The sequence below is a fragment of the Coregonus clupeaformis genome, chromosome 21 (genome assembly GCF_020615455.1).
Source record: "Coregonus clupeaformis isolate EN_2021a chromosome 21, ASM2061545v1, whole genome shotgun sequence".
NCBI classification, from domain to species: domain Eukaryota; kingdom Metazoa; phylum Chordata; class Actinopteri; order Salmoniformes; family Salmonidae; genus Coregonus; species Coregonus clupeaformis.
In genome coordinates this window covers 14,101,709-14,113,035 of record NC_059212.1, presented here as the reverse complement: position 1 = coordinate 14,113,035, position 11,327 = coordinate 14,101,709, and the positions used below count along the sequence as shown (strand labels likewise).

Sequence of the window (11,327 nt, the reverse complement as noted above, 5' to 3'; positions counted from 1 at the left end):
TCTGCCTTCCCAATGAAAACCAGTTTGACAATTCAAACATATATTTCATGGAAAAGAGATGTATGTTTCTGGACGATGCACCATGCTGCCTTGTTGACAACATGACCGGGGAAGATAAATGTTCGATTTGAGAAGTTCGCTCCTCCCTCACCGCTTTTGCCCGTTTCAGTCATAGACCGGTGCCCCGCGGCTCAGCATAATCGAATCCGGCCCTTGAGAATTGTGCGTCATCCAAAACGCCACTAGAGCGGCAGATATTCTAGCTCGGACTGTATCAAATTGGACCGCTAGACGCATATGGTGTTAACATAATTAATTTGTCGCGCACAGTGGTTCCATCCGAATGACCTCTGGGAGCTAGGCGACTAACCAATCAAAGACCTTCGTGAGTGTTGAGCGAGATGCGCGTATTTACAGTCTTCTAATAGCGTTGGCATAAAACTAGTGTCGGACTAGTCGTGTATCAGAAGGGCGATGCCAGGGATAACCAAGTATAATTTAGTGGATGATGCACAGGACTTGAGGATCCCCATGCACAACGAGGCGGCATTTCAGCATGGGGTCTGCTTCGAGGCAAAGGTAAGATTACCTAGTAGGCTATAAACAGCAGTAACTGCTTATCAATGTGGGGCAACAATGTAGCTAAGGATAGTAGGAGTGACCTGGCGTCGGGCTTAGTAAATAATGTATTGATATCCAAAATTATATTCTTCCAAAATATTATGACAATATAATGCAATGAGGATAGATTTACATATTATTATTTTTTGAATCGTACCCTAATATTACACTGTGCTTGTTGATTGAATTCTAAATGCACTGTGTTAGATTATAGGTTACAGTGCGCTTTTTGACATCTATTCATACATTTTATTAAGCTATATACCCACTTGTTTGCTATTCAAATCCATTTACAGTACCCTAACAATTTCTTCAGAATGTATAGTGAACTCCTTTTGACAAGAAGCAGTTGAGATCAGAGTAAGAGTTGAAAATATCAATAGGCTACTTGAATTACTAATGACATCTCATAACTTTGTAAATATTATAGTACATTGGCAGTCTGGAAGTCGGTCGTCCCAATAGCCGAATGGAGATAGTGGCTGCAATGAGAAGGATACGGGTAAGAGACTTTCAACAATACTTCAACACAATTATGTAGTTGTTATCTGTAGGCCATAATATTACATGTTTTTCTCTCCCTTCCAGAAATGATACTTTGTCTATATTAGGAGTATTGCAATGCCCTTCAAAACTTGGACTGTATGTGTGTGTGTGTGTGTGTGTGTGTGTTCATGTGTGTGCATGCCGAATATATTTTTAAGAGACTAATATTCTACTCTCTCACATTGGTATGGTATCTGCATATCAAACAGAATGACATTGCTTCTTATCAAATATTGCAAATCAATCATACTATTCTAAGGCTATAAGACTATAATAACAGTCTAAAGGCCCGCACAGACTGTACGATCTTCGCCATCTTTTGCCACGATTTTGTGGACCCAGACAAAAGGTCCACGTTTTGGGCAAATTCTTAGGTCATAAATTATTGTCGGACATCTTGGCTAGTTCAGTGTGACAGAAGCTGTGTTCGAATACCCATACTAACATACTGTATACTACATACTTATTGAGCATATACTACATACTATTAGTTCATTTAAGTATACTGTAAACAAATGGTATCTTTCAGTTGAGCATACTAGCGCTTCACCTGTCTACCGGAAGTTGATGCTGTTGCTATGCAACCTCTTGCTAGCTTGTTAGCATAACAAATTACTAGCTAGACATTTTACGATTCCGGGTGTGTTCGCAAATTCAATCTGGAGTGCCAGAGAGCGCTCAAAGTAGGAGGAGTAGGATTGAACCGAGCGTTCTGACCTTACAACGGCAGTCAAGCCCCCAAGCTAATTGGCTAACGTTGGCTAGCTACTTCCAGACACAAATGAGAGAATACCAATTTTCTCGCCTTAGCAGAGCTGGTTAGGCTGTTTTCATGTTATCCAGAGCATTGGTGACTGTAACTGTGCTGCTGGCAACAATTTAATTATGCTTTTTTTTGGCAACATTTAATACTGACACCGGCCATATTCAACGGGTGTTGAGCGTTCGTAAATTAATCAGTTATTCTGCGCTCTGGCACACTCAGACGAGAGTGCTCTGAAATCGGAGTAGATAGCCAGAATTAACAATGTCCATTGAGAACGTACAACGACTTAGCTAAGAATGACATGAATAATCAAGACAATAAACGTTGGGTAGTTAGTTAGATAGCATATAGTTAATATACTGCCTGGCAAGTTTGATGTATTAGTAACCAACTAACGTTAGGTAACTTGCTAACATACCGGTACATACTGCTGTAATGCTATGCGGTTCGTAAGGATAGCGTAGCTAACAAATTGTCAGCCAACATAATGTGTAACATAACTTATTTGAAAAGTCAGTACTTTATTACTTTGTTCAACATTTTCTTAACATTTGTCATAATTAGTTAAAGCAATGAATTTATATCCGCTCTCGTCGGACTTCGGCTGCATATTTTCCACCATTTTATTCAAATCTGAAAATGTGAAGCCACACCCATTTTCTGAAGAATTGCATTATGGGCCCTAAAAGCACGGAAATAGTGTCCACTGCTTGTATACTTCGTATTTTGTCAAATTTAGTATGACATCCGGGAACTTTTGGCATACTAACTATATCCATACTATGACCAATAAGCATTACTTACATACTCAATTTACGTCACAAATAGTAAGGTTAGTGCAGTTACTATGAGTATTCGAACACAGCTAGAGTCTAGGTCTGCCGATTAAGTACCACTACGTGCGGTCGTAGGCTCGGACAAAGTTATGGCAGTGTCAGAACTTTCTAGCATTTATAGTGTAGTGTTCCTGGTGTTACGAGCCGATCCCGGTGACTGACCAATAGTCATAGACTGTTCTCTCTGCTACCGCATGGCACGCGGTACCAGAGCGCTAAGTCTAGGACCAAAAGGCTCCTTAACAGCTTCTACCCCCAAGCCATAAGACTGCTGAACAATTAATAAAATGGCCACCCGGACTATTTACATTGACAAATACATCGCTGCAGTTGACGTAGCAGTCAGCTGACGTAGCCTCGCAAGACAATCGCAGAATGTGGCGACAGAACTGAAGCAAATCGTACGATCTGGCCAGGTTGTTATCAAGATTTTAATTTGGTAACATCGCACAGTGTGACGGAATAATCGTAAAAGACTGAATCCGATGTACAGTGTGGGAAGGCCTTAAACCAACCATCTCTTCTAATCTTATAAAACCAATATATACTAACCATCTCTGTATGAAGAGTCCTCTTTCTAAGTCTTAAAACCAATATCCCTAACAATCTCTTTAAGAGACGTCCTCTCCTCTGGAGAGATGAGACAGAGATGGCAATGGTGTCTGGCATTAACGGATACTGCAGTGGCCAGAATATTACAGTGTTACAGAGATGATTTAACTGCTGCAGAGTCAGCTGGGAGAGCCAAATGTTACATTTAATCTAGTGATGCCTCCTCGTCTGTGTCACACAGAGGTTGGCCAGTTCCTCAATGACACCCAGAGAGAGACAATTTCTATAAGTTCAAGTTTTATTGTCACATGCACAAGTACAGTGAAATGCTTAAGTTGCCTGCTCTACCCAACAGTGCAGTAATCAATATCAAAATAGTAAAAAAAATATATATATATATACAGTACCAGTCAAAAGTTTGGACACACCTACTCATTCAAGGGATTTTCTTTATTTTTTACTATTTTTACTATTTTTACTATTCTGTAGAATTATAGTGAAGACATCAAAACATTGAAACAACACATCCGGAATCATTTAGTAACCAAAAAAGTGTTAAACAAATCAAAATATATGTTATATTTGAGATTCTTCAAATTAGCCACCCTTTGCCTTGATGACAGCTTTGCACACTCTTGGCATTCTCTCAACCAGGTTCACCTGGAAGGCTTTTCCAAAAGTCTTGAAGGAGTTCCCACATATGCTGAGCACTTGTTGGCTGCTTTTCCTTCACTCTGCGGTCCAACTCATATCAAACCATCTCAATTGGGTTGAGGTCGGGTGATTGTGGAGGCCAGGTCATCTGATGCAGCTCTCCATCACTCTCCTTCTTGGTCAAATAGCCCTTACACAGCCTGGAGGTGTGTTGGGTCATTGTCCTGTTGAAAAACAAAATGATAGTCCCACCAAGTGCAAACCAGATGGGATGGCGTATCGCTGCAGAATGCTGTGGTAGCCATGCTGGTTAAGTGTGCCTTGAATTCTAAATAAATAACAGACAGTGTCACCAGCAAAGCACCCCCACACCATCACATCTCCTCCTTCATGCTTCAAGGTGGGAAACACATATGCGGAGATCATCCGTTCACCTACTCTGCGTCTCACAAAGACACGGCGGTTGGAACCAAAAATCTGACCAAAGGACAGATTTCCACCAGTCTAATGTCCATTGCTCGTGTTTCTTGGCCCAAGCAAGTCTCTTCTTCTTATTGGTGTCCTTTAGTAATGGTTTCTTTGCAGAAATTCATCCATGAAGGCCTGATTCAAACAGTCTCCTCTGAACAGTTGATGTTGAGCCTGTGTTTCAGACATAAGGAAGTGGATGGCTGAAAACTTTTTACTTTTAAACTCGGACAAAACAGAGATGCTTGTTCTAGGTCCCAAGAAACAAAGAGATCTTCTGTTAAATCTGACAATTCATCTTGATGGTTGTAAAGTCGTCTCAAATAAAACTGTGAAGGACCTAGGCGTTACTCTTGACCCTGATCTCTCTTTTGACGAACATATCAAGACTGTTTCAAGGACAGCTTTTTTCCATCTACGTAACATTGCAAAAATCAGAAATTTTCTGTCCAAAAATGATGCAGAAAAATTAATCCATGCATTTGTTACTTCTAGATTAGACTACTGCAATGCTCTATTTTCCGGCTACCCGGATAAAGCACTAAATAAACTTCAGTTAGTGCTAAATACGGCTGCTAGAATCCTGACTAGAACCAAGAAATTTGATCATATTACTCCAGTGCTAGCTTCCCTACACTGGCTTCCTGTTAAGGCAAGGGCTGATTTCAAGGTTTTACTGTTAACCTATAAAGCGTTACATGGGCTTGCTCCTACCTATCTTTCCGAGTTGGTCCTGCCGTACATACCAATACGTACGCTACGGTCACAAGACGCAGGCCTCCTAATTGTCCCTAGAATTTCTAAGCAAACAGCGGGAGGCAGGGCTTTCTCCTATAGATCTCCATTTTTATGGAACAGTCTGCCTACCCATGTGAGAGACGCAGACTCGGTCTCAACCTTTAAGTCTTTACTGAAGACTTATCTCTTCAGTAGGTCATATGATTGAGTGTAGTCTGGCCCAGGAGTGTGAAGGTGAACGGAAAGGCTGGAGCAACGAACAGCCCTTGCTGTCTCTGCCGGGCCGGTTCCCCTCTCCACTGGGGTTCTCTGCCTCTAACCCTGTTGCAGGGGCTGAGTCACTGGCTTGCTGGTGCTCTTTCATGCCGTCCCTGGGGGGGGTGCGTCACTTGAGTGGGTTGAGTTACTGACGTGATCTTCCTGTCTGGGTTGGCGCCCCCCTTGGTTTGTGCTGTGGTGGAGACCTCTGTGGGCTATACTCGGCCTTGTCTCAGGATTGTAAGTTGGTGGTTGGGGATATCCCTCTAGTGGTGCGGGGCTGTGCTTTGGCGGAGTGGGTGGGGTTATATCCTTCCTGTTTGGCCCTGTCCGGGGTTTCTTCGGATGGGGCCACAGTGTCTCCGGACCGCTCCTGTCTCAGCCTCCAGTATTTATGCTGCAGTAGTTTATGTGTCGGGGGGCTGGGGTTAGTTGGTTATACCTGGAGTACTTCTCCTGTCTTATCCAGTGTCCTGTGGAATTTAAGTATGCTCTCTCTAATTCTCTCGTTCTCTCTTTCTCTCTGAGAACCTGAGCCCTAGGACCATACGTCAGGACTACCGGGCATGATGACACCTTGCTGTCCCCAGTCCGCCTGGCCTTGCTGCTATTCCAGTTTCAACTGTTCTGCCTGCGGCTACGAAACCCCTACCTGTCCCAGACCTGCTGTTTTCAACTCTAAATGATCGGCTATGAAAAGCCAACTGAGATTTATTCCTGATTATTATTTGACCATGCTTGTCACTTATGAACATTTTTGAACATCTTGGCATGGTTCTGTTATAATCTCCACCCGGCACAGCCAGAAGAGGACTGGCCACCCCTCATAGCCTGGTTCCTCTCTAGGTTTCTTCCTAGGTTTTGCCTTTCTAGGGAGTTTTTCCTAGCCACCGTGCTTCTACACCTGCATTACTAGCTGTTTGGGGTTTTAGGCTGGGTTTCTGTACAGCACTTCGAGATATTAGCTGATGTAAGAAGGGCTATATAAAATAAAATTGATTGATTGATTGATTGATGTGTCTGTTACTTGAACTCTTTGAAGCATTTATTTGGGCTGCAATTTCTGAGGCTGTTAACTTCTGCAGCAGAGGTAACTCTGGGTCTTTCTTTCCTGTGGCGGTCCTCATGAGAGCCATTTTACGTATTTTCTGTATTTTCTGACCTTTATGTCTTAAAGTAATGATGGACTGTCGTTTCTCTTTGCTTATTTGAGCTGTTCTTGCCATAATATGGACTTTGTCTTTTACCAAATAGGGTTATCTTCTGTATACCACACCTACCTTGTCACAACACAACTGATTGGCTCAAACGCATTAAGAAGGAAAGAAATTCCACAAATTAACTTTTAACAAGGCACACCTGTTAATGGAAATGCATTCCAGGTGACTACCTCATGAAGCTGGTTGAGAGAATGCCAAGAGTGTGCAAAGCTGTCATCAAGGCAAAGGGTGGCTACTTTGAAGAATCTCAAATATAAAATATATTTTGATTTGTTTAACACTTTTTTGGTTGCTACATGATTCCGTATATGTTATTTCATAGTTTTGAAGTCTTCACTATTATTCTACAATGTAGAAAATTGTAAAAATACAGAAAAACCCTTTAATGAGTAGGTGTGTCCAAACCTTTGACTGGTAGTGTATATATACTTTTACTTTTACTTTTGATACTTAATTATATTTTAGCAATTACATTTACTTTTGATGCTTAAGTATATTTAAACCAAATACGTTTGGACTTTTTCTCAAGTAGTATTTTAAGTAGTATCTATTAAGGTATCTTTACTTTTACTCAAGTATGACAATAAGGTACTTTTTCCACCGCTGCTGCCAGGTCTCTGACCTCCTCTCTGTAGGCTGTCTCATCGCCGTTGGTGAGCAGGCCGACCACTGTCGTGTCGTCAGCAAACTTAATGATGGAGTTGGAGTCACACAGTCGTGGGATAACAGGGAGTACAGGAGGGGGGCTAAGCACACACCCCTGGGAGGCCCCTGTGTTGAGGGTCAGTGTAGCGGAGGTGTTGTTGCCTACTCTTACCACCTGGGGTCTTCCCGTCTGGAAGTCCAGGATCCAATTGCAGAGGGGGGTGTTCAGTCCCAGGGTCCCGAACTTGGTGAGAAGCTTGGACGGCACTATTATGTTGAACGCTGAGCTGTAGTCGATGAACAGCATCCTCACATAGGCATTCCTCTTTTCTAGGTGGAAGAGGGCAGATTGGAGTGTAATTGAGATTGCGTCGTCTCTGGATCTGTTGTGGCAATATGCAAATTGAAGTTGGTCCAGGGTGTCTGGGATGATAAAAGGAGGAAAGTGAAGGGGGAATATTTTTTGTGAACATAATGGAATAAAGCCCAGTAAGAGAGATAACTTCTAAGGAGGAAAGTGAAACATATCCGTTGTGAACATTAAAGCATGGCACCCAACAAGTGTTTATTTAAGTCATGCTTATTGGATTAGGTTCCACTTCCTCTGTTGGCGTACAAAAGGGGGAAAATTAGGAAAGTAAAGTGTCCTTTCTCAGCATAATGGCATTGGGCCCAACACGTGTTTAGTGTTTATTGAAGTCATACATCTTGGGCCAGGTTCCCTTGTTGGCATACAGTAGAGTACATGTCCTACTGTATGGTGGAAATGTTAGCCTGGTCCCAGATCTCTTTGTGCTGCCAACTCCTATGGTGATTTCTGGCAAGACAGTACAAGCATATCTGAAACCAGGCTAGGTAAGACTGCATCAGCTGGGACTAAAAAACACCACATCCGTTCTACAGGCGTTGCTGTCTTCTAAATCCCATACAATAGCATAAAGAGAGGGGAAATACCCACTTTGCTCTATTCTCTATTTCTAGGCTTTGTGAGGCAGAGCTTTGTTGATACACATGAATATAGGAGACCCATCCTCTCTATGTTCCCCCTCATTTCCCACTTTCAGAGGATAAGGGAAGGAGGTGGATGATGCTGTCTAGCCCCAGTGTCTATAGGGCTGTGTGGGGGTGGATGGTGGTGTGTAGCCCCAGTGTCTATAGGGCTGTGTGGGGGTGGATGGTGGTGTGTAGCCCCGGTGCCTATAGGGCTGTGTTGGGGAGGCAGTAGCAGGGATGCCCTGACATGTCTAATCTTTCTGGTTGTCCATCCCTTCCCCCACCTCAGGCATAATATCATTTTCACACCACTGAACCTGTGCTGAGCCAGGCTGTACTGTGCTGGCCTGGTTACGCATCTTTGATTGACCACGTTCCGAACCCGGATATCCTGTGTAAAACAAGACTGTGTTAACCTGTTAAGCTAACGCCTAGGCATTAGTTTGGGGCACCAACATAAGTCTTCATGTCTACTGCACTCTTCAGGTCACGCTATAATGGTCAGTTAGCACTAAACAGTTTACCACTAATAGAAAAATAAGGGAGAAAATAATTATGTGTATTTACAGTTGAATTAGCTGGCATACAGAATCAAAGCAAAATCCCCCACAATCTACATTTCTACATTTTAATGATTTAGCAGATGCTCTTATCCAGAGCGACTTACAGGAGCAATTAGGGTTAAGTGCCTTGCTTAAGGGCACATTGGCAGATTTTTCACCTAGTCGGCTCGGGGATTGGAATGAATAGGCTCAGTGTCTGAACAAAAATGCACAATCAAGTCTCTGTTTTAGTTGAGCAACAATGCCTCTGTCCTCCAATAAAAAATCCATCAAGAAATCCCAAAAATGAAAAAATGCAATGAAATAATAATTCAGCCTAAAATAAAATGAAATAAGGCAAGATCTTACCAGTTCAGTTGCTAGGAAAATACTCCACAGAGAAAACCCCCACATATATAAGTTGGCTTTAGAAATAGCCTTCCACACTTTGGTTCCTGTAAGTCAATAGTCCACACAAAGGAAACTTCTCTTGATGATCAATACAATATCCCTAAGTTTTGAGAAAGTTTTCACTTGTATGGGTGAGAACTATGCTTTTAAACTATTCCTTGTTTTACTACGGTGTGCGACTAATGAATACACCCCAGGAAGTGATTGTGGGTGTGGCTAAGGTGTGACCACAGGAGGAGCCCACAGCCTATACATATCTAAAGGAACCATGAAATCTTGAAGGTTACAACTTTAATGAGCATCATTTATTCCAGTGGGGCAATTATTGCTGGCAGGCACAGGATATATTGAAAGACAATCCTATAGAAAGCAAGACAATACAATCAAACGGCAATACAGTGAAATAGTTCACACAATAGTACGGTCCATAAATTAGTCCATAGTCCAATACTAAAAATTAAGTAAAAAGTCAGCCAATAGAACAGGCAGAATATCATATATTTTTACAGGAGAAGAAGAGCAGCAGGGAGAATCTTCAAACCTTTGACATGAGAGAATCCTGATTAGTCTTTTGGTTGAGGATCGGAGGGGGGAAAAATGCTTTTGATAAAAGTCCTCATTTGATCAAATCGACTTCTGATGTTGTATTTCCTCATTTGGGGAAAACATGTTTATTTTAGATGAGTATTTGTTGTTTTGATGTCTGGCCCTGATCTCTGGTCCCTTTTGACTGCAGTGAGGCAGCGGCAACGGTTCTAACTAATCTAACTAATCTAACTAATCAAGGGCAAGGATAAAAGCGGTGCACACTGCTGAGTCTTCCTTCATGTCTAATGCACTCTGAGGGGAGGGGGAACATTGTTGCTGGAGACTTTGCCAGCTCTACAATCTGACTTTGCCCGTTTTCTTCAGCCTTTGTGTTGACTCAAACTTTGATTTACTCTCAGCAGCAGATGGTGTCTTGTAGGGACAATGATGCTAAATACTTAAGTACTCACTCCCTGCCTCAATATACATGTTTCCATCCCTTTGCATCTCAACAGGAACTGTATCTCTGACAAGGTTGAGGAAAATTGGAATTGGAATCTGAGTTTACTTCCTGAATAGGAATAAATTGAAATGGAATTTACCCCAACCCTGCTCTGTGGTTATGTGCAAACTATAATGACATGATACACATACACAAAGTCCATGATGTCACACCTAGGCTATATAGCGTGTGCTTGTATGGATCATTTTATATTCCAGTTTCATGTACAAATCTATGGAATTTACATTTCCCCTCACAGTATGAATTTAAATTGAAGAACATCAAGAAGAAGAAAGTCAACATCATCGTGTCTGCGGATGGTGTAAGGGTGGTTTTGCGAAAAAAGAAAAAGGTAAGTCTCCTTCAAAATATGAAACGCTGATGAAGTCGGAGTAGCTACCAAAACTTTGGTATTCGTGATGAATCAATGTATTATTGAATTATTGCATTATTGTATTATTTAATTATTGAAATATTGAATTATTGCATTATTGTATTATTGAATTATTGTATTATTGAATTTTTTAATTATTGTATTATTGAATTATTGTATTGTATTATTGTATTATTTACATTTACATTTTAGTCATTTAGCAGACACTCTTATCCAGAGCGACTTACAGTAGTGAATGGATACATTTCAATTTCAACTTTTGTACATCAACTATTATATTGCACCAAGGTCAATGATACAAGTAACTGAAACTGTTATGTTATTTCTTAGCCCATCATATTGAAGGGCTAGATTTACTAAATGTTTCCACCAGTGTGAAGTGTGCAACTGTTATTTTCCAGACGCAGTAAAACAAAGAAAATTCATCATCAATGATGAAAAGGCGGTTTTATTGTCAAATGTTAAACAGGCTTTCTTTGCATATGGAGGCGGAATGGCTTATGGTTGTGAAATGTGGTTATTTGACAAATGATTGAATGCCATAGCTCTTTGTCCTTCATGGAAGCTGCAAGGTCCCTCATCTTGAGTGTCTCTGCAGATGGAAAAAGTTTAAGACCGTCCATATATATTTCTTATAGGTGAAATACCTATAA

General features: G+C 41.4%; 1 protein-coding gene across 1 annotated transcript in view; it reads left to right on the top strand.

Moving 5' to 3' along the window:
• The first annotated feature begins 205 nt into the window (after positions 1–205).
• Positions 206–11,327, top strand: part of LOC121534571 (carboxyl-terminal PDZ ligand of neuronal nitric oxide synthase protein-like) — a 32,521-nt gene continuing 21,399 nt past the window's right edge. Inside the window, exons 1-3 of the mRNA XM_041841147.2 lie at positions 206–579; positions 1,052–1,123; positions 10,540–10,632. Of these exons, the coding sequence (XP_041697081.1) occupies positions 475–579; positions 1,052–1,123; positions 10,540–10,632 (270 nt within the window). The 5' untranslated portion in view covers positions 206–474. The remainder of the gene's footprint in view (positions 580–1,051; positions 1,124–10,539; positions 10,633–11,327) is intronic.